Genomic DNA, 24087 nt, shown 5'->3' with positions numbered 1-24087 from the left:
TTCTGTGTTAATCTGGTCAGGCTATGGATCCATGCAGTGGCACTAGAAAACCATTCCTTGCAGTCATAACCTTTGAAAGCCAGGGTCTCACCTTCTCCAAGATCAGACAGTCCATAATGCCTCAGTGCACTTTCTGCCACAGAGTGAATAACAAGGCAGTAAGTACTTCCCCTTCCATTAGTCTGTGCCCCTTTGGAGATTTGACCTTTTTGTGTATTAATTCCTGCCCTTTAATCTTTCAGTTTGCAGAGCTATTGAATGTGGCAATGTGTCACAACATATAGTGGGGACAAAGAGCATAATCTGTTGTGCCATGATCTTGTGAGTCACTTTGCAGCAGCATAAGAGTGTTTGCCATTTCCACATTAGTCACAGTAGCAGAGATTGCACTCTTCTGCCAAAGCTTCTTAGCCACACAGAGCCCAGAGCCTCTCTTGTAACCGTGTGTGATGTACAGTAACAGTAGACACCATCTGCACTGGCTTCTGCTGTGTCTCACATCATCAGAATTCTGCTCTCTGCTAACAGGTCCTGCCCTGTTGAATTGCTTTGTGAGGGCCTAGACAAAATTCTCACTCCGAAGATAAAGCTTTTTTGATAAGAGAAGGGGAGGGAGAGATGAGAAAATAGTGAGACCAAAGGGTAACAAGCAAAAGAGAGAAGGGATTGGCTGTCAAAGAATTGGTGAAATGAGAGAATTGGAAGAAGGAAGAAAGCAGAGCTCACAGAAAAGCGGGGACTGCTCAATAACCTTTTGTCCAGTGATGTTCCCAGAAAGAAGTGGAAGTACACCACACAGCACCTTACATCCCACTCACTCCACCGGGACCTAAGGATGCCAACCTGACCATAGCCAGGGATGGCCCAGCAGTTTGGCATCTTTGTGTAGCCTTAAATGGGGAAAGCTTTCATGGATGCTGAGTTCTTCAACTCCCTCACAAGGGGAAGCAGAGAGGCAGATATTGGTCGGTTCTCTGGTGACCAGTAACAGAAGTTGTGTCAGAGGAGATTTAGTTTGGATATCAGCAAAAGGTTCTTCACCCAGAGGGTGGCTGGGCACTACAACAGACTCTCTAAGAAAATAGTCATAGAAGCAAGCCTGACAGGTTCAAGAAGCATTTGGACAACGGTCTCAGGCACATAGTGTGACTCTTGGAGGATTTTGTGCAGGATTTTGCACAGGACCCTGTGCAGGATTTTGATGATCCTTGTGGATCTCTTCCTAATCAGGATATTTTATGATTCTGATTAAGTCCATTTGGTCTGGGTTTAGCTTGCTGAGGAAAAAAAAGCAAAGTCCCCTCAGGTCCTTGTAATCCATTAAATGTGTGTCACCTCATTTACTATTTTCAGGCACACAGTGGTTCTGTTCCTGACTGGTCACCTCCTGCAGGACTGACTCTGTTGTTCCACTCTGCAGAGCCAGCACTAGTTTCTCCACCACCACTTCCCTTTACCACACAGTGGGTATGTCTGGGCTAGCAATCTCCACTTCATACCCTGTTCAGGGTCTAGTTCTCTTTTGTGAGGACTAGATGTCAGTACAAATGGGAAGCCCACATTTTATGCCCACATTTTTCTAAGTCACCACTGTGACTTACTGGCAGTAAAGGTGTGCCTCACAGGGGAATTCCTTTTCTGTAGCAACTCATGTCTTTGTAACTCAACCAAGACCGTCAATTCATTTTCCTTGGCTCAACAAAGAGGTACCAGGCAGTCACCAATTTCACCCACTGCCAGCAGAGATAGCATTCAGACTCCATCTGTAACAATTATCATTACCCAAGTTAATTTTGCAGGGGAGGAGTTGCTATCATGCTGCTATGACAGCCTTATCAATCAGTTTGCCAATTAGTGCTGCTGAGGGACAGGTTGCTGCTCCAAACCGTGGAGTCCAGTTGCAGTCCTGACCATGACAGGCACCATCCAGTGGCACTGGGTAAGAGCAGGGCTTCACTAGTGTAGGGACAGGAGAGGACTGACTTCCCACACCCCAGTGTCTACCCTGATATTTCAGGCCTGAAAGGTGTTAGACAAGAAGAGTTTAGAGAGGAGGTGAATCAGGAGAACAGAAAAAGAGTGACCTGCTTGCACCTGTAGAAAGTCCAGGATGGAAACCAAACCCCACGGCATTAGCTGCAGACATACACTATGCCCTAGAAACATGCCTGGCTCAGCTACCCTGAGGCTAAATTCCTCACTACAGGAAATCTCTTGTTCTGTATTATGTGTCCACCCTAAATCTCCAGATGAGATCTTTCCTGTTCCTATTTTGTATCAGCAGTTCCAAAACTGCAACGGTGAGCACCTGAGACATCATTATGACTAGGTAGCATTTATTTGACCCATTTGTAACAATCTGCTGTGTGCCATAAACCACGTTTTACTGGTAGATGGAACAAGTGAAGGAATGCACTCATCAAAAATATAAAAACAAGTTGCCATCTTCAATTGTAGTCTAAGCCACTTTAATGATGCCATGTACTCCCAATAACCACGCTGCAGCTGTAATGAATGAGGTTGTTTAAGGCAGTCGTGTGAGCCCTTCCAGAGCAAAAGTATTTTCTCCTCTGATCTATAAGAAAGTGTAAACACATATCAGACTCTGTGCTGATGTCTTCAGTAGCATCTATGTGAGTTAAGACCTTGAGCTTTATTTTTAAAGATGACTTAAACTAAGCTCCCCCATAATATGGACTTAGAGTGCCTTAAGAGCTTTTAAAACCTGACCCTGACTTATGTTATTATGGCCTTCAGCAAAGAGAGAGAAGTCCGACTTTGCTGTTGAACATTTGTCACCTTAACTAGCCATGTCCACCTGTCTGCCTTTCTGAGTCATCTGTGTCTTTCTTGCCTTGTTACCTGGAAGCTCTTCATTGCCAGAAACGTCTCCTATCATGTTTTCACTCAGCATCCATGTCAGAAGGAGCCTGATTAGGGATGGGACTTGGAGGTAGGACTATTAAGAAAATTATAAAGATAATCCTGGTTTCCGTGTTTGACTATATGAATATATAGGTCGATATGTTGTCCCAAGCAAGCACATAAAATAGCTGGGGATGCTACCAAAACGGGTATTTCCTACTAACAGGATGGAGCAGAGGGTACAAAACCCCTGGATTTCTTTGCTGTTTTAATGTGTAAAGGAAGAGACAGAGGGAGAGCGTGTTTTTAGCTAAGTGGTGTCCACCCCTAAGTGGCAAAAAGAGACTATAGAACACAGGATCAGTCTCTGTTTTCTGCCAGATCAGCACATTCATTCTGTTATTGCAGTTATTGTTGTGTCTGAATACCTAATTAATTACAACAGTAAGCGCTGGCTTCTTTAATCACAGCATCAGCTGTCCTAATCAATCTTAATAATATGAAATCTGTACTATGGCACCCATGAATTTTAATCTACATAAATTTCTTAAGACCTCTCACAAGCTTGTTGTACGAAATGATATAATTATGGATATAGATTAAGGCTGTAGAGAGTGATTTAAATTGGATTTAAGGAGAAGGTGAATAGAGCCCTCCCACTCAGTTATTTATTTATTTTAATCCTGGCCTTCACATAGATTTTTTTTTTCCTATCATTATGTTATAACCCCCCCAGCACAGCCTTGCTTTGATTGCCTTCCTCCCCCATCCACCTTCCCAAAGGGCATAGTAGCCAAGCTGCAACTCCTAGGAGAGGTGTACAATACTTCCAGGACAGTGAAAGGAATGAATAGATGGGGCAGAGCAGAAAGCTGAGGCTCCAGCTCGTAACATGCTGTTTCAGGTCGATATAGGAAGCATCTGTGCAAAATAGAGTGAAATAGATGGAATTGAGCATGTCAGTCACAAAATGCACAGATAGTCAGAAGCAAGGAGTGCAGAGAATATCACATAGAAGTAAGATCACTCCTTCTGCCAAAGTGAAATCACAATCCATCTTAAGGGCTAAAAATGCACCTGGCTCTGCTTTTGTCTTTCAGAACCACTGGACTCCTCTGGTTTCAGAGACCAGACCATTTTGGCTTTCTCTTACCTGAGGTGGGGCAAGGAGGCTGTCCCATAGTCCACTGAGGCACTTGAGGGCCTCCTTTGCTGGCTCAGGCTGTAACTATCATCCTTTTTCCTCACCAGCCCGCTCACTTCTGTGGAGATCCTCCTGATTTACACCCCTGCATACCACAGCAGACTCCAGCCCTCTGTCCCCTACAAACATTTTCACTTGGGACACCCATATAATAGCTTGTCTTGGACAGACACTGGAGTCAGGCTACTGACACATCAGGAAGGATTCTTTATAGAATATCATTTAAACCAATTTTATTTATTTTTAACAACATGCTTCATTATGCCACCTCCATCCATTCATTCTCTGACAAAAGCTAAATGTCAGGCCCAACACTATCTGAAAGCCCCTTTAAAAAGTTGGATTTCAATCTAGACATATATCAGGAGTAAGAAAGTTTCCTGGTGTTAATTTTAAAGCACTTGCATTTCATGCTGACTTGGGAAATCATCCTCAGTTTTTGGCATCAGGCAGAGGATTTGGAAAGTGACATTAACAGATCTACTTTCTTTGAAGGACTTGGGAGTTATTTCTTGACTTCTGCCTAATGAATAAGTGCTGCCTTCGTTAAATTTATATTTATGGCCATATAGTAGGTCATTGACTTGTTTTATGTCTCCAGGTTTATGGAAGGTTATCTGCCATGGTCACCTTGTGGCATCTTGGCCAGGATTGTCTTGCAAAGAGACAACTGTATCTGAGCAGGAGTTTTCCCGTGGAGATATGGAAATGATCAAATTAATATAGAGGTGATGTCCAGGGATAAGACTCTTGTCCTGGGCTGCCAAATGAAGTTACTATTAGCATCTGTTTTCACTGTACACCTTTAGTTTGCCCTGGCAAGGCCAGATCCTCAGCTCCTGGAAAGCAGCAAGGCCACAGGGACTTCAGTGGGGCTAACATGATCAATAATTGTCCTCTGGCCTCTCAGGAGCCTTCCTGCTTTTTTTTCATTTCACCAGCTGATCCTCAGCATTTACATTACATCACCTTTAATCTCGGAAACGTCTATATGTTGGACATGACACCTCCATGGGTCTGGCCACGAGGAAATCTGTTTCAGATGTTCTCCCTAGGCACATTCACACAGAGTCAACACATACAAGGTCTTTGGATGATGATGCAATTTAGAGACATACTGATGCTGGTCCAAAAGCTGCAGTAAGGTGCTCTGTAATATCCATGTCTCTCATCTATAGCTGTTACCAGCCCTTATACACCAACTTACCTTGTGTGCCATGGTGAGCTTGCACCCTGGCACACACAGCACACAGAGGAGCTGACATGTTTTTCTAGCCCTGTATGTTTTGTGTTCTACTAATAATTTCAGTATCAAAAAGACTGTAAGTTGGATGGGGAGAAAGGGTGACTGAGGCAGGTTAACTCTCCCACCAATGATCTATGTGAAGGCCACCCTGTGAAGTTATGTGTATGTGTTGGAGGAATAAAGCAATCCTACCTGGTGGTCTCCTTGTGCTGATATACAAAAAATACTCATAACTCCCAATCATTTTGAATTTTAGCAAGTGGTGGGCTACGGCCACACCTAACCCCTGTAGTATGTTGACTCTGAATTGTGAGCTCCTCACGTACCTGACCCCTTGATGAACTCCTCATAGGCCGTTAATATGCAAGAGATCTGTCACTTTACAGAACACAGCATGGCCACAACTTCCCCAAATGTCTAATCTGTGTCTTGAGATTTTTGGATCAATACCAGCTGTTGGCTTCATCTATGCAACATCTGGGAGCACAGGAAGTTATGCCCTTCTCTAGGTCTGATTAATCTGGCAGGGGGAGCAGCAGCATGAAGGTGTGCTGATGGCTGCCCAAGATACCTTGGCTTCCCACCAGGGTGTCCAGCCAGCCCTGGAGTCTGTGTCCCTGCATCTTCATAGGCCGTGTTGGCCGGCACAGACGCGTCCACTGTGCTGAAGTCACATCTTCATTTGCTGAGTAAATACAGCCTTCAAGCTAAGGAAGGCAAGTTCTTCAGTGAGCAGACGACATGACTTTTAAGAGGTGCTAAGTTAAATTCCTGCTGGTTGCGACTCACCACAACTTGGGCTTTTCCCAAATGGCCAAAGCAGGGTATGAGACTACAGGAAAAACAGAGTCCAAGCCAGGAAGTTGCTGCCTCCCCAGGAGTGCTTTCAACTCTCCTTTGAAGAGCATCCAGGAATGGCGAGGCCAGTCAAGGTCCTGTGTGTTAGAACAGATATTTAGCATATTCTTTTCCCATGAGGAAGTGATTTCCAGGTTGGAGTAGAGATAACTGAAACCAAGGCAGAGCTTTCCCACTGGCTTGCATGTGCTGTGAGCCAAGAGGAAACGCCATGCATGACCTGGGTCACAAGGCAGCCTCGTGAGAAACACTCAGATGTTACCCTTGGCAACAAGTCATTAATACTTAGGAAAATTATGAACCCTGAAAACTTTAGTGTGAAAGGCAGAAAGGCTTCATTTCATGGCCTGTTATCCTGAACACTTTAAATACAATATTCACCCAGGTCTAATATTTAATCTTAAAGGTGGGGGATTCTCAGCATACATTTCCTGAGCAGAACATCTTAAGTCTGATGGCCAAAGTATGGTTCCAAAGGCAGGTGAGATGTCCACAGGTGGGATAAGCAGTGCAGCTCTGCAGTGAGACAGATGGTTGTGTTCAGGAGATAGACTCAGCTATAACTGGGAGGTTGGGCAGTTCCCACACGTGCCCAGATAAGGCAAGGAATAAAAGAAATGTCCAAGTCAGACAGGTCCTGCTTAGTGAGTTTTCCTGTGTTGGTGAAGTGTCAGCCATCATCAGCAGGTCAGGGGGAGAACAATCATGTCCAAATCAGTTCCCTCTGGGGAGGAATGAAATACTGTAACTTAATTTCCTGAGCAGTAGAGACGATTTCTTCTTCTGTGCAATCAAATAAGGACAGTTGCTTTGGGGGCAGAGATGGCAGATCCTTTCCTTCACTGCAGTCTGCAAAACCATAGCTATAAAGATTTGCTTCTCTTACTAAAGATTCCCTCACCTCTCTCAGGACATATCTTCTACATAACAGGATTTGAAGGGTCTAAGTTATTATGATCCATTCTCCTAAAGGGGTGAGGGAACTGATGTATTACTCAACTTTTCATACCTATTTAGTTTTCTTGTGGAGCAATATAATCAATATTCTTTTTTTTTTTTTTTTTTTTTTTTTTTGAGGAAAACATTTTTAAACAGAGGTTAAAAATAATAGACTTTAGCTGGTTTCTTCTTCAAGAATAAAGTAGTAAGTTAAAAAAAAAAAAATTGTATTTTCCAAACCTTATCTCCTGGATATTTTTCTTATTTTTCTCCTGGAAACTAACTATTCTTTAAAAATGTAGTGTAGAATCTCTACCCTGCCTTCCACTGACCTCCCACAGGTTTTAATGTGTTGTTCTCACACTGTTTTGTAAGAAATGAAAATCCTTACAGTTAGACAGTTCTTTTCCATTTCACATACACACACATATTGAGGGACTTGCCAAAAGTCAGCTAGGAAACCATTCCAAGCTAAGACTGCAATCCCACTTATTTCTTCCCATGACTATCCCAACCTCAAAGTCCACATGATCCAGTAATAGCCATCCATAATGAACAGGAGCTTCCAAGCCTTAGCCAGCTAATCGGGTTTGCCACCTCAAATTTCACTATTCCTCCTTGTATTTTGGGAGAAAAGTGCAAGACCTTGCAAGTTTCCATCATGACCAATGGTGATCTTTACAGTTAAGTTTCAAGCTGGTGTTTCTATTTGTAAGAAAACCCTTTATCCATGATCCATGTTCCTTGGGTATGTAATACTCACGTATGACAACCTCCCCCACACTTTGCCATACAGTCAGTGTCTTTCCTTGGATAGGTGTATGGCACCAGATTTCCTTCCAAGAGGCCCCCACCTTTGCATCCTCCAAGCCTTGCCTCCAGCCACACCTCTGTGCGGGTAAGAAGGAAAAAAGGTGGGATGGATGTGGGAAAGTGGCTGTTCCCTAAGGGATCATCCTACAAGGAATAGGTTGGAGGGACTGCATAAATGTAGAACTGTGTAGTCCCAATAAATACAGATTAAACTCATAACAAGAAGTGAAGTATTAGGGCCAAGGTGACATTTGGACTGGAGGTTTAGCCAAGCTTTGCTTTAATTTTTTTATTGATGCAGATAAAGAAAGAGTTTATCCAACATTTTTCTCTCTCCTTTTCCTCCCTATCAACCAAAGGAGAAAAAGAAAAAAATTTCTTAACTAGCTTTGGTTGTATTTGAGCAAGACTTCAAAGTTTCACAAAAATAAAGAGTTTTAGTGGGGAGGAATGCACACTTGTAAAGAGAGAAAATACACTTTGAAGCCAGCAAGAGACTGCATGCCTTATGCAGAGATTCACAGCATCCTCCCTGGAGCAGACAAGTGGTGTTCCCCTCCCCTCCATGCATCTTCTTCTCTCTCACTGGGGGCTGCCTGGCAGCAACACAGTCCTTCGAAGGGATGTGGGGATGACAGGAGCCATTGCTTTCTTCTCTTCTCCGTCCTCCTGCTATGCCCCTGTTGTTTTCTGCTCTGATTGAAAGTTTCATGTGACTGTAGCTGTCACTGAGATCTGAGTTTGCACAGCACCTAGCACAGTGTTAGTCCTGGCTTAAGATGAGGGTTCTTTGGGGTTGATTAGTGCCAAGAATCTGCATGATCAGTGCAGATCCATAATTTAAGCTTGGGAAAGAGGAGAGAGGTTTATTTGTCCTCTGCTCCAAGGTCTCACACGATGATGGCTGGGGGACAGAACCCTCTTAGCTATCCTGGGAGGTTCTCCGCATTCCTGTCCATAGGGCAAGCGATCTCCTCCTCTTCAACCCTCAGCCCCTGGGTCTGTCTGTCTCATAACACATACTGATGATAAAAGATAAGGGGAGAGTGCCTATCATGTTTTAACCCCTTAATTCCTTGTCTCTCTTGTGTCTCCACAGCACAGAGCCCCACTGCAGCAGACCCCTTGCAGCAAGCCTACGCTGGAGTGCAGCAGTACGCAGGTCGTTAGTATTAACACTTTCTCCCAATAAACCTTTCTCTTCTCTAAAGCCATTTCCCTCTGAACACACCTCAGGGGGCTGAGGGAAGGGAGGTTTTTACTGGTACAGGGGCAAGCTGGGCGCCACACACTCCCTGATTCAATTTGCACAAACATCAAGACATCCAGGGTATTCTCTCAGAAAAAAGGCAACCTCCTCCCTTTCCCATGGAAAGGCTCCCACTGGCCTGCACCTCAGCGGAGCTTCATCAGCTGAACTGCGTCTCGTCTGCTTTAGCACAGTGCACAAGTGCAAAATCAGGCCACTGCTTGGGAGGCCGCTTTCTAAAACAGGTCTCCTGAGTGCTGCAGCAAAGAGGGAAGATGGACAGCCAGGCCCTGCAGAGATGCTGCTGCTGGTGCCTGGCAGGGTATGGAATGCTTGCACTACCCATTTTTTTAGGGTGTGTGTACTGGCCATGCCCCACTTAGTCAGTCTGAGACTTGCTCAAGAGCTACCCAAGCATCCCCCTGCTTCCCAGCAGATTTCACTACAGCTCTCTGTGGGTCAGCCTCTACTTATGCTGCCGTGTCTGCTGAGCAGCTCCTTTGCAGTTGATGGACTGACACCAGCTAAAGTGACCTGGTGCCGACCACGACCCTGCCGTGTTCAGCCTCCCCTCACTAGGTATCCATGGCCAACGTTGCGAGGAAGCTGCCACCCCAAAGTCATTATTTCCTATGGTAACTGGAGCAATCACAGGTTCCCGCTGAGGAATGGCTATTATCTCGTGTCAACGCTGTATCTGGAAACTTAATTTAATTCTCCATGTAGGGCTTCATTTGTCGGTGTTTTAGTTATTGTCATTTATTGCTTGTGAGGTTTGATAGATGGGAAGCAACTCAACCCTTTGAGCTGTTAATTAACCCCTCTGCACACACATGGCCTCCATCCTCTTCTCTCTGGTCTTGTAGGCGACCCATACTCTTTATTTCTAGCAGCAAGGCACATCATCTACCATCTGTGGTAGTGAATGGCTCCCCTTGTTTGCTTGGTGGGGGAGATGAGATGGGGAAAATTGTTTAATTGCTGCTCACTGTTTCCACTGTGTTTGTGTGAGAGAGAGGAAGTCTCTACAGGCATGAAAGAAAATGTATATTCTGAGAGTGTACGCGCAATTATGTCTATAAAGCCTGTGGGCATATGAAGGGAGAGACACATGTGTGAACTGTTTTTTATGAGCATGGGAGTTAATCAGGGTGCCAGAGCCGAGGTGGGGGAAAAGAGTTCACATGCTTTGTGCTGTCAGCATGGGCATCTCTGCGCTGAGCTCGTGAGTGAATGTGTTTCTGTCACCACTCTGAACAGTTGCACATCTCTGTTGGGAGTGGTCGCAGCAGAGCCCCCGTTTACACTGCACAGCTGCCCTGGGTGTCACTGCAGATAAGGCTGGAGGGAGGGAGGGAGGCTTCTTCCAGCCCTGTGGCACCTCCTGGAGCATGGCCATGGCTCTTATGCCACACCTCAGGCTGCACAAAGTGGCCCTTCACAGAGCCGAAATACAGGGGCAAAGCCCAGGTGTAGCTTGGTGTGGTGGTTTGGAGTGAAAACTCCTTGCTTCCCAGCACTGAAATCTGTCCTTCTTTCTTTTTTTTCCTTTTCTCTCCCTTTTAGCTGCTTATCCTGCTGCTTATGGCCAGATTAGCCAAGCGTTCCCACAGCCACCTCCCATGATCCCACAGCAACAGAGAGAAGGTGAGTAAAAGTTATGTCCTCCTTTGTGACCCCAGTGAGCCGTTCCCACTTCATTGGTTCCCCTCCTCACGCACCTAAAGCATCCATTAAACAGCCAACTGCTTTGAATGCCTGCTTCACTGAGTTTTTCTCCATCATATGTGGCATGGTGTCACTGTCACCAACAGTACTGTGGTGGACATCCATGTGGGGTATGGCTGATGAGATCTCTTCATTCCCCAGGGAGGAAAGCATGCTGGTGTGCTGGGAGATGGAAAGACCAGCTAGCAACACAGCCATTAACGTGCTGCGGTGGGGGTCTCTGTTTGAGACGAGCAACAAGAATGCAGATAAAAATGCAATTGTATTGGAATAAAGAGCTTAACGGGAAACAAAGCACTAGTGGTCCTTCATTAAAAGATAGAAACATCATTTCAGACACCTGCTGTTTGGAGAACAAGGACTTGCTATTTAGAGTAGCTGATATAGTCCTTTCAGCCTTTCAGCCTCCACCAATAACGTGGAAACATCAATCAGACCTTGTAGAGCACATTCCCTATATCAGGATGAGAAAAAACATGTAGTATAAGTTCTTATTTCTTTGCAATGACCATGAGAGCTGCCTGGGTAATCTACTTCACAGGACTGGATGGCTTCACAGAAGACATGAGGAGTAAGGAGAGGTGAATCTACCATTTTTGCATGTGAATGCTATGGGAGAAAACTGTGTCATGCAATATTTCCTTTACTGTCAGTAGGGAGTAGTGGAATCCTCAAAGGCAACCCACCTGGGTGGTTCCATTCCAGGTGGCTTCCAAGGAGTCAGCTGCTCCCTTTTGACAAGATGGAGGGGACTGCTTGCCTGAGTGAGACATTAAAGTCAGGTGCTCCAGCTTAGCAACTCTCATTTTAAATAGTTACATTTTAAATTTTATCCTCTATTAGATCACTAATGCAGACATATTCTCTATTATATGTGTTATTATATGTATGTAATTACATTCAATATTTTAATACAGTGTAAGAGTCAGAATGAAATTAATCTAGATTACACCATCAAACTAAAACATTCTGATGATCTAAAACTACTTTGGGGGAGAAATCTCATTTTGTAAGAAAATTAGAAATGTCGTCATTTCCATCTAATTTGGAATTAATTTTTTCCTATGTCAGAATTTCCTGGGGAACACAACTTCCAGCTCGTGATTAGCTCTAGTACATGTCCCTGCTGTGAGAACAGATGCACAGACCTATCGTATCATTACAGAGATGTTTCCCCCATGCTGAAGGACTTAGCTTTTTATTACTTACTGGGGCTAGATTAAGCATAGGACAAAATGGCAAGCAGATCATTGCTCAGCAAAGCACTATGCCAGGAGCCACCAGAAGCAGGGTGAAGCTGTGGTGCACGCTTTGAAGACCCTCTGCCTGTAGACCCCTGTGTTCACAAGGCATGGTGTGTCTCTGTGGATTAAGAGTGAGTGTCACCCAGTGGACAAGTTATCTCATAACTCTGCTCCTTCCTATAAGCAGCGGGCATTGAGAATGAGGATGGTTGGGGGACAATATGAGATGAACCACCGCTCCAATGCAGGATGCCATTGCCAGTGTTCCTTATTTTCCTGCAGTGTTGAGAGGCTGTGTCTTTCTCTGCTTCTTGCTAGGGGTATATTCTCTAGAGCACAACACTCCCCTTTAGCAGAAGGGTCAAGATCTTTAAGCACCTCTAACCTTTAACAGGAAAACACAGCGAGAGGGAACTCAATAATAACAATAATGCTCAGTGCTGAGAAGAGCATTTTAGGTTTGCAAGGATGTGCACAAACATTGATTCATTAGTGAGCCAGCCCTACCACTTACAATAACATCAGTGATCTCATTGTTAATGACAATCTTAGCTCTCCACTCCTGGATCCCAGTTGGATAACAAGCCCAGGGACATTTTGCTACTGCAACAGAGATGAGTCACTACTTCCACATGAGCACTGAGGCTGCCTGCAGCTGGCATGGAACATAGGGTGGAACTGATCCAAAACTATCAAAGCTTAAGATAAAATCTTGATTCAGGCCATGCTAACCACACAAAACTTGGAGATAATTTTTAGTTTGTATGGTATTACTCATATTGATGTAGTTTCTGAAACTAGGAAGTACAACTTCTTGGTACAAGTTTGCGGCTCTTATCTGTGCTGTGCTTAGACATTCTGGGCAAGCAGAAGAGGAAATGAAATTCCATCCTCTGAGCACTTGCTGTAGAGGTGAAGTGTGTAGCAAACCAAAGTGCTGCAGCCTGACTTTATACAACCTCATGGGTTAGCCCAGTTTTAATTACTATTGGAAGACAAGTAATTAAATCATCATAGCTTTTCCTCATGACATTGCCTCCCAGAGCTGGGATGCAATGATGGATAGCTGATGTCAGAACAGGTATATGGAGTTCACTTACGTTGAAAGTGGGCACACAGGGAGAGGCTGGGTCTGCAGCTGTCTCTGTGCTAGGAAACTGATAGTGAGCTCAAGTGTGAGGAGCATGGGCAGAGCAATGGCTTACCAATGGCTCAGCCCAGATCCAGCCAAGCCGAACCAACCATGTGGTTCTGTGCCCTCAGTCACTGTTTTTTTCCATTATCCAGTATAGTTTGGTTGTAATCTACAGAACATCTATAAACTGTGTTGTCTTAAAGCTTTTCTTGCTTTTCTGTCTGAATCAAGGCTAACTGTTCTTGTGTATAAATGAAGGGAAACGTATATGTGTCATAAAACATATACGTCATAAATCAAGAGCCATGGCAGACATCAGTGTGGAAATGAAATTTCATTTTTTCTGATGATGTGTCATGGGGGTTAGATTTCAAGCTACACTACAGCACTTTTCAAAACAAAAATAAAACCTGCCATAAATAATTTTATTACTGTATTCAGCCATGAATTGCCAAGTATAGTGATCTCCAATAATCCATTAGCTTTCTCCAAAACAAGAACATTTTCTCCAAAAAGAAAGCTGGACCCTTCATTAAAGTTTTTCCATACCAGCTGTGGTTTTTCTGTTGTTCCAGTATCCTGACCAAGCCCCTTAGAACTCATTGCATCTGTGCTCTGAGAACTAACATCTTTAAAGAATTCTGAGATGAACAATAAATGGGATCACAAAATTGTTGGGGTTGGAAGGGATATTTAAGACCAAGACCAAGACCAGTACATTTCAACCCCTTACCATGGACAGGGACACCTTCCACTAGGTGAGGTTACTCAGAGCTCCATCCTCCCTGGCCTTGAACACTACCAGGAATGGGGCAACCACAGCTCCTCTGGGCAACCTGTTCCAGAGACTCACCACCTTCATAGTAAAGAATTTCTTCCTTCTGAAGCAATGGTTTCTTATAAATATACCTAAGTATAGAGCAAGACAGCCAGCACACAGCCTTCTGTGGAGTGCCCAAATTAACTTGAATCAGGCAAAAAACATATCCAAAAAAAGCTAGGAGGACTGAGGCAGACAGATCTTGTTTTGTGAGCTCTTTACCAAGGGCTCTGACTGTGACAGATAACTTACAGACAGATTTAACACGAAATTGCTTGTTAAATTCTAAAGGCAGAAATTTCATATTTGAGGCTGACAAAACAAATCAAACTACCCATTTTTTGGGTTTTGTTTTTTTTTTTTTTTCTCATAACAAGTGAAGTTTTCAGCATTGGAAGTTAGGAAAAGCCTCTCTGTATTTGGAAACGAAGTGAGTTTGGCCTTGAATGTTTGGCTCAGTAGGGGAGGCCACAGCATAGGTTTCCCAGGCACATTTTAGAGTTAAGCTGGTCTTTGAGAATGGTTCCTGCTTTTTCACACCCTCGCTGGTTTCTTCCTCTTGGTGGCTGAGTCATGCGAGGAAAAGTTGATCTGAATGTGAACTAAGGGTTGTTACTCTCCTTGAGCCCAGGCAAAAGCTGCTGTAGTTAAAGTTGTGCACTTCCTGGTTTGCCTTATGCCTTGGTAAGTGTTTCTCAGCACACACAGGCAGAATCCCTACTCATGCACAACACATCCAAGACCCCAGGAAATGCAGCTGGTATTTTTGAAAGAATTGGCTGGTTATATAATGCAAACTGCTGGCTCTGGTGATGTCAGTGGGAATTTTGCCACCAACTGCAGCAAAGCCAAAATTTTACCCATTTTATTATAATGTGGATTTCAAATCCCACAGCAGAAGTGCTCTGGGGTACTTTCAGATGAAGGAATGAATTTTTTCCCTGTTACTCTGGACCATGGTCTGCTCCTGGGCAGAATTTTCTCAATTTTAACACCTAAGGGGGTTAGTATTTGTTCAACACTTTCAGACTGTTTCATATCTAGATCATTATGCCAATAACTCAGTATTGTGTGGAAATGGATGCAGCAAGGACTGGAAAAATGATAGTTGCTCAGTGAGAAGACTAAAGAAGAGGCAGACAGGAGGTAGGGAGAAGCTGAAAAAAGCTTGGCATGAAATAGGGGAGCCTGATTATGGGCCACTGAGGTTCAAAAGTAATTTGGCTAAGCAGATGACCGGGTGCCTAATTAGTTAATTATCCCACCATACCACTATCCCCCCCATTTGGAAGAAACCCTGTTACCATCCTCATGACCTTTAGGAAATGCACAAGATGCGAAGGATCAGCTGTTCCTTCATGACAGTCCTTTTAGCAAATTAGTGGGGAAAATTGTGCTTAGCAAATATTCATTAGGGCTTCATTTTCCATTAATCCAAAAGGAAATGTGGAGAGCCTGTGACTTCAATCATGCTGAGGCCCAGGAATTTTAATGAGCTTTAAATGGGCATCTGCCAGAATCCTGACTTCACTGTACTTCTCTTGCCAGCCGGGGGGATGAGTAATGGGTAATAAAAGGTGGAAGCATCTAGGCGAACTCCTCTCCCTAACAGGAAAGGCAAAGTTGTAATTTGCTGTGTTATGACACAGTAATTATGCCCTGATAAAGAAAATGAGAGTATAAAAACCCCTTTCCTTCCCCACACTGTGCCCCAGACATAAAAAGGGGAAAGTTGACTGAGTCAGGTCACAGGGTTGTAGACACATGGGAGGGGGGGAAGGAGGAACCCCTCCTTCTCTTTGACCTGTAAACCTTTTGGCAAAGGGCACACAATGTATCCCCTTCATCTGGACCCCTCTGAGTCAAGCAGAGCTGGAGTTACCTGTTGAAGTCAGTGCAGGGCTGGGCAGCAGCTGGAAGAACCTTTAGAAATAAAACAATAAAAAAAAATATCCCAGTCTCATCAAGCTATACAGTTTTCTGGTACTGAACACTGCAAAGACTTTAAAAGTTTAAATTTCTTAACAAAACCACTTGGACACACCTTTTTGACTGTTGCTCAAGGACAGCATATATAAAAATAAAGGTCAGGTTGAAAACTTATATTCTAGGCTATTCAACACAAGGCAGGTTTGCTCTCTTCTGTCTCAAAATACAGTTTCAACAGTATATTTTTTGAGGGTCTCTACTTTAATTTTGTATTCCAGCTAAAGACACCTCTCTGAATATTTTTCAAAATACCCTCTGAAATCGGTAAGAGTATACGTTAGAGGACAGAGGCAAAAAAGCCAATCCCTCTTGTCTAGTAATTTGTATTTAAATCTACCTAAAATCTCTCCTGAAGAATGCTCTAGAATGGAGGACATGGCCTAACTGTCCAGATCTGGGGGAGTCTTCAGGCTGAGTCAAGATGGGGATATGATTGTAAAATTCTACAAAACAAGATGAGCCTGTGGGTTTGAGCATATCTTTCTGCCTGTTATCATCATTTGTGTGATGCTTTTGTCATCACACAGATTCAAGGAGGATAATGGATCTTCTGCATGCAGACACTGGGAAGTGACAAGGGATAGTGTGGGTCATCCAAAACTGTACAGATTAAATAAGATTATGAGGAACAAATAAAATCCATGAAATATATTCTCTCATTCTTTCTGTTCTTATTCCTCTGTTCTGTTCTTTCCATGGCCACATGTGCTGGTGCATTTCTCTCTCTCTTGATTTTATCCTGGTGTCCTGGGAAAGCTATTGAACTTACCATATCCTCTATGTGACTTTTTGAGTTCCTGGTCTTCTACTTTGTTCCTTCCTCTGAGAATCTACAGGCTGCTTCCTAACGTGACCACTCACCAGACAGAGAGAGAAAAAGCCAGAGTAAATCTCCACCATGTGATTTCTCAAATCCTATTTCTCTTCATTCATGGGTCTTCTTTTTCTCTTGATAGGACCAGAGGGCTGTAACCTGTTTATCTACCATCTGCCCCAGGAGTTTGGGGATGCTGAGCTGATGCAGATGTTCCTGCCTTTCGGTAATGTCATCTCCTCGAAAGTGTTTGTGGATCGGGCGACAAACCAAAGTAAATGCTTTGGTGGGTAAAGATAACAAAACAATTAGATTCATCCAGGAAAGGGCTTTCTCTGAATACTTTACCTTTCAAACTTCTTTCTTTCTGCTTAAGCTCTATGATTTCTCTCAATTTACTCCTGTCAATGCTTTCCCCCTTTCTTCTTTCCCTCCTGATTGTCTCATGCTCAAAGTTGTGTGTGCTGCTTAGAGGCCAAGGTTTGGCGTCTCACCAGCAGCAAGATGTTGCAGACACTGGTGGGATCAAAAAACACTCCCCTTGCAAAGGGAGGTGGGGAGGGTGCAGAAAAGACTAAAGCGCCTGGAGGAAAATGGAGAGGGCTGGGCATAGGTGAAATTACGAGATGAGCAGAAGGATCATGTTGCAGAAGGGATATTTCTGTACCTAAGGAAAAGGAGAAACAGGTCCTGGGGTTGAAGGGAAGACAGTGCTGTAGGGGCAGCTTTCCTGCAGCTGTGGTGCATTAGACTGCAAGGGGGTAAGAGCTGAGCATCTGCTGAGAGCCTGGTCTTCGGGGTGGTGATGGCTGCTTGGTAGATCACATTCAGATATATTCTGACCTATTGGACCCGAGACAACACCCCAGCAGATACGGACAGGCCAAGGTAACCCTGTGCCTCAGTTGACAGGCTGCGCTGAGACTGAGTTTGAAAGCACCTGACTCACACAGTTCCGGCCTCACTGCTGGCTCCACTCCACCAGCTGGAGGGGAGAAAGAGCCCCAGGCAGGGACACCGTGAGCCGCACCCTCAATGGGAGGGCTCAGCTAGCCAACAGCCATGGGGTGATGTGTGTATGGGTTCTCACTGGAATACCACCTTTTGCAAAGTTGGGGCTGCTAAGGGTCCCCTTTGGCAGTGTGGCAGCATGGGGACCCTGCCACATTTGAACCCATTACACCTGGTGGACAGAGGATCTCCCACAACCAGATGCCCATCACTGGGATCTGTAATTTTTGATTCTGCCATCCTGCACCTTTTGCAGATCCTCCCTGGGAAGTACAACAGAACAAACTATTGCTTTTCTTTTCCTGTTACTTGCAACTAATCTGGATTCTGTCTCTCAAGCAAACTTCCATAGTTAAGACTCATTAGAGTTTTCATTTGATTTTAAAACCACTCTCAATCTCCACACTATGCTTTCTGTCCATGCTGCCTTCCCGTTTCCCCTCCCAAACAGCCCCCCTCCCAAATCTCCTACCTCATCCCCTGCCACCCATGGTGCATGTCAGAGTACGTCAAAAGTTTTGTGCCCTTTCTCTATACACGGTTTCTCCTGCCCACCCACAGAGGGTCTGAACAGGCTATTTTCCCTTTTGTTTGAAGGAACCCTGACTCCTGATGAGAGGGACACAGCCTTCCCAGTCACCAGGAGTCACTGGGTTGCTGCACTCTCCTGCACCAGAGGAATGAAGGACAAAGAGTCTGGCATGCAGAGGCAGTTGGCAAATTCAAATTAGAACTCAAAACTATGAATTAGCCCCATGAATCCAGAGCCCACCTGCTTTTTATATATAAATTATATCTATCTATATACATACATACATATATATAAATCTCATAACAAGTTGGGCAGACCAGCACAGCTCTAGGTGACACTGAAACTGATGCTCCAAGAAGACCCACAGATTAGAAAAGACCTTTGGCAGTGAAATTGTCATCAATGTTTAGAGGAATTCTGGGCCTAGTTGTACACATATTGAGAAGTAAATGGAGATGGTTTCTGAACAGCCATGGGCTTTATCACTCTCAGTTCAAAGGCTCCTGGCTACAAGGCCCCATGAGAACATGACACACATCCCATTTGTGGGCAGGGATTTGGGGCTGCCTCCAAGGTACTGTGAGATCAAGGTTGATAGTTAAGCAGGAACTGAGGGGGTCTTAGCAGAATTTTTTTCTTGAGTTTTACTGGGAGAAACTAAACATCAGCTTGTTGGATGAAGTGAAGTCCAAAGCTAACTGTGGGATATTGAAGGCTGAAATAGCGAGGTGCCCTTTGGAAGTGTTGACTCAAGCACACAGACAAGCAAAAGAAGAAATTAGAGATTGCTGGTGGATTTAGTCACCTTATATCGGCTTCTGAGACACAAATACCCAGGTCCAGTCAGTTTGGAGTCCCAGGTGTCAAGTTCTTAGTTCTCTCTGGATTTCACTTAGTTTTCCATGGAGCTGAGTGTTATGACTGCTGGTCTCAGACAAATATGTTGACTATGCTTCAGAAGGATTGAAATAACAGAACAGGTTATAAACTATAACAGGAAATAATTATCACAGGTAGGTTACGTTGCTTTTCAAAATTTCCTACCCTCCTGACCTTCAGATTTAAAGCAATGTAAAAATGTAAAAGGCGTTAGAGGAAAACAGGCCTTTCATTTGTTTTGCTAAGTCTACTGAAGCTGACATTTTTGTTGAGGAAATAAATTTAAATTAAAAAATAAATTACTTTTTCCTAAAGGAAAATAAGGGATTTTATTAACTTTGAAAGTAAGAAAATTTCTTCTTTGCTGCTTAAACATTTCCCAAAACTCAACATGTAAGAACACAGCATTTGCATCCTATTTCACTTTTTTTAGTGCAGATAGAGCTCTCCAACTGCTAGCCTGGGGGGACAATTCTGTCTGGCCCCAGAAAGACATTCCACTATTATATGACCTTTTAAAATATATCTGCTAAGCAGATCCCAAATAAATTGCTGTAACAGAGTTTAGCCCCAGGTTGTCAAGAAATTGTCAAGAAGTCCTGCTTTAGACAAGCTTTAAAAATTCTATGGAGAAAAATATCACCATTTTTTTTCCATAGGAACAGAAAACACTTTATTTTACACCTTTGTCTCATTGTTGAACAACCTGTAAACAGCTGGCACAAACTGAACAAGTCAGTAGAGCAGCATGTCAAAATAGAATTGTGGAGGCCCACAAGGATGATCAGGGGGCTGGGTCACCATATCTATGAAGATGGGCTGAGAGAATTAGGATAGTTCAGCCTGGAGAAAATTCCGCAGAAACCTGATAGCACCTTCCAGTATTTAAAGTGGCTGCAAGAGAGCTGAGATGGACATTTTACAAAACCATGTACAGATAGGATGAGGGGGAATGGCTTTAAAGTGAAAGAGGAGATATAGCTTAGCTATTGAGAGCAAATTCTTGACTGTGAAGGACAGGCTGGCTAGAGAAGCTGTGAATGTCCCAGCCCTGGAAGTGTCCAAGGCCAGGTTGGGTGAAGTTGGGAGCAACCTGGCCTAGTGGAAGGTGTCTCTGCACAGGCAAGGGTGGTTGGAACTTGATGAACTTAAAGTTGCCTTCCAACCCAAACCACTCTATGATTTGATTCCTTATTATTTGGCTCTGAATTCATGCCTGCATTTTGAACACAAATTTTTCTTTTTTTGCCAATACTGGCAGGATAGTTTTGGGGCAGCTACGGGACGGTTAAGAAGAAAATTAGATCAGAAACAAACCTTTCTCCTGGTTTCTGTAGCCCATGAGCCTGCAGAGAACCACCAGCACCTGTACATGTTAAAGAAACCATAGTGTGGTCAGCAAGCCTTTGACATTCCCAATTTAGACACCACTGCACCCTGGCTGACGAGGAGCAGTGAGGAATGCCAGCTACAGTAAACATCAATGCCAGATATAAAATGTGAAAATGTTCAGAGTATGTTGTTTTCCCTAGCATGACAGCCTGCTCTACCATGTAAGACTGCATAAGAAACAACCCTGACTTCTCACTGAAAAAAGTAATTTAGTCTGGGAGGCTTCTTTGCCTATGACTTCTCTTCTGCTGCACACATCCAGGCTAGATCCAACTCCTTCGTTTTCTCTTGCAATTTTTCAAATCTCTGGGGTTTTTTTTCCTCCCTTCCCTGTCCTGACACAACTGTAATATGGTCATCCTTGGCCTTGGCCATCCAAAATGCAGACCATCCTTGTCCTTCCCATTCACCAACACCCTGTGTATCCCCATGACCTGAGCTTCCATCACCAACAATATCTGCATCCCCTTGGGTTTCTCCTCAGGCACTGTGCTGTCCCTATTCTTATACTCAGACTTAGTGTTTTCACCTTCTCAACTCTTCACCGTTCTGCCCTTCTCTCTCCTCTCTCACTGGTCCTTCACTCAATGCCCAGCTGACCCCTGTAGCCTCTGCCCATACACTCTTTTTGCAGTCAGTATGTTTCCCCAGCTGGGCAATGCTGTCAATCCCCAGTGAAATGGCAGGGCCACAACAGGACTCATCTCAGAGAAAAATCACGCTTAGTTGGACATTCCTTGAAGACGGTGACTCCCATTCTCAGAGTAGGCTGGTCTAGGAAGGCTTGCACAGAAGTGTGCCACAGCCTGAATGGAGGAACCCAGAGTATATGTCTGCACCAGGCAGAATTTGCACTGGGTCTCTCACATTCCCACTACATGTGTGCGAGTTATTGTGTGTATAGGTGTGCTAAATGTCAGAGGACATGGATTACATCTTTGTGCTTGTCTCAGTAGTTCTGGTAATAATTCCCCTCTCAGTTATGTAGACAATTTAAATGTGAGCAGTTTGTGTACAAGGCTAAAAGAGAACTCCAGTAAAACAATGCTATTAAGGTTGCTAAGGCAAGTAGGCAATGTGAGAAGGGCAAATTTTCACCCTGCCCACACATGGCTAACTCTACCGCTGTCATAGGGTGACTCTGCCACAGACCCCAGGAACACTCACAGTTGTCTCATAAGACACATTTAAAGAAAGCACTTGAAGACATTAAGTTAGTGAAAAACAGAGACAGACATAGTCTAGAAAAATGTTTTAACAGAGAAGAGAGCAAGCTAGACAGCTTTGGGCAGTATTAATTAGGAAGACATGTCAGAAAATAGAAAAATAAGAACATGGATGGAGAAGCAGAGGTCAAATGGTTATCCCAAAGTGTCAAATAAGATGTAGATAAATTAAAGCTAGATGAATTGCTTTACTGGAACACTTGGTTTGCTCCAGTCACCTTTTTCTGAGAGCAATAAGCACCTGGTTCTGCCAACTTTTTGCACACCATTGAGCAGCAGACACTGTCAGGCCAATTCTACTCCGTATCCCTGCTTTGTCCCCTACATGTCTTCTTGACATGTGCCTATTCTTCATACCCACTGGTGTAGCAGTTTCAGTAACTCCCCATGGGACTGTGACTCCAGAAAGTTGTGAACCTGTCTTATTCCCAGAGAGACACAGTGGTTTCCCTCCATTCAGCTTGACATACTCTGACACTCCAGGTGTAAGCAACCACTAGTGCCGTATATTTTTCTCCTTTTCTGCACATTCCAGATGCAGTTTCACATTGGCTAAATGTCCCAACCCGTTTTTGAGAAGTCCCACATTAAAAAAAAAACCACAAGGAACGTTCTAGTTTACAAACTGCAAGGGCTTCTTAGGACCATAGGTTTGTATGCCCTAAAGGAAATATCTTGCTTGACTCCTAGTACAACATGGACATTGAGTTTCATTCCAAATTCCTGCAGGGAGTGCATTTGAAACTTGTTAATGGGCCACCTCATTTGGAAAAACATCCACTCTTCTCTGAATATGCCAAAATAGAGAAAATAACATCACTTGATGAGGGTCATAATAGTTAATTAAATTTGCTGTTAAATAATTCTATTCCCTACTAAACTCCTCCTAGCTTATGAAAAGAAATTGGGGACACAAAGGAGGGAGATTAAAAGTGAGAAAAGCAGCGAGGAATGAGAACTGAACACAGGAGGGGGTGAAGCTTGGAAGAGGGGCTGAGGGATGGATAGAGCTTGTTTCGTGTTATTAAAAACATGCTGTGGCAGTTAAATGCTGCAGTGTGGTGGCAAAAAAGGTGGAGTGGGAGATGCGAGGCAGCAGGCAGGTCGTGATGATCTACAGAGTTTCAATCTGGAAGCTGAAATAAAAGGAAGAAAGATGTGTCAAGAGAATAGGACACTGGTAAAGCTGTACAGGGCCCTGGGACAAAGGGCATTGCATATTAGGTCTAAAGTGCATTGGCAGCACTCCACAAGACATAGGAGTGGAACAAGGGACCCTGAGACACATTAGGAAAATATTGTTCAGCACCTGCTGACAATGTGTCTCCAATATGCCCTGCCAAATATGTCAGTTTCTCATTTAATTAAAAAAAATAATAATAAAAAGCAACAAATCTCCTTGAGCTCGTCCCGGGAAATAAGCAGGTGTAAAAATAAGGCGCTGTAAAGGAAAGAAATTCCTGATGCATGTTCATCGCCTGTATGGGTGATTATGAGTTAACCTAGCTGTTAGGCTTGGCTTCCCCTTCTTGGAGCAGTACGCTGACTCCTTTGCAGAGGTCTCTAGGATTCAGGGATAAGGAGAGTTATTTATTAGATTAAAGAATTTCGGGGTTTCTTTTCTGATTCTTCTTTTGATAAACAGGAAATTCTCACCAAATGGATACATTATTAGAAAGGACTTGAGGTATGTAGCTCTGTTTGTTGCTGTTATCAGTATTATGAGTAGGTCTGATTTTTTTTTTTTTTTTTTTTAACTATTAATCTGATTTCAAATTTCCTAAAGGAAGCCTCTACCTGATCCTTTCTCCCTGAAGGCTTTCAAATTGTGCTCTGTCCTTTATTTTACATGTTTTAGTGAAAATACATTTTGTTTCAGGGCCCTGGAAAATCTGTTTGTCATTCCCATATGGCTACAGCCTTCAGATCAAAGCTCAAAGAGCAGTGGAAGAAGCCACTTCTTTGAGTGCCAGGGTTGAGTGAAAACAGAACTGATTTTCCAGGCACATAAAGCATGTCTGACCCCTGGTATGTTTCACTTCAGATCAGCGCTGGTTTGTTGTGGTCCTCTCCACCCTGAACGGACCAGGCACAGACAGAGAGCCAAGGAGGGATTCTTAAAATGTGTCCAGATTAGATGAAA

General features: G+C 43.8%; 1 protein-coding gene across 16 annotated transcripts in view; it reads left to right on the top strand.

Annotated features, from left to right (window-relative positions):
• CELF4 (CUGBP Elav-like family member 4) overlaps positions 1 to 24087 on the top strand; it is a 715408-nt gene that overhangs the window by 639251 nt on the left and 52070 nt on the right. For 6 of the 16 annotated variants that reach the window (XR_005704398.2, XM_040089937.2, XM_058424046.1 and 3 more), the window contains exons 9-12: positions 7930 to 8010; positions 9025 to 9090; positions 10741 to 10821; positions 17047 to 17190. Coding sequence is in view for 15 of the 16 variants with exons in the window: in XM_040089937.2 (XP_039945871.1) it covers positions 7930 to 8010; positions 9025 to 9090; positions 10741 to 10821; positions 17047 to 17190 (372 nt within the window). In the remaining variant the exon portion in view is untranslated. The remainder of the gene's footprint in view (positions 1 to 7929; positions 8011 to 9024; positions 9091 to 10740; positions 10822 to 17046; positions 17191 to 24087) is intronic. The other 10 variants (XM_040089949.2, XM_040089948.2, XM_040089945.2 and 7 more) reach the window with 6 other exon arrangements.

Source organism: Hirundo rustica, chromosome Z, assembly GCF_015227805.2.
Source record: "Hirundo rustica isolate bHirRus1 chromosome Z, bHirRus1.pri.v3, whole genome shotgun sequence".
Classification (NCBI taxonomy): domain Eukaryota; kingdom Metazoa; phylum Chordata; class Aves; order Passeriformes; family Hirundinidae; genus Hirundo; species Hirundo rustica.
Note: the sequence above shows the minus strand (reverse complement) of the source record. Positions and strands in the feature narration are given on the sequence as shown.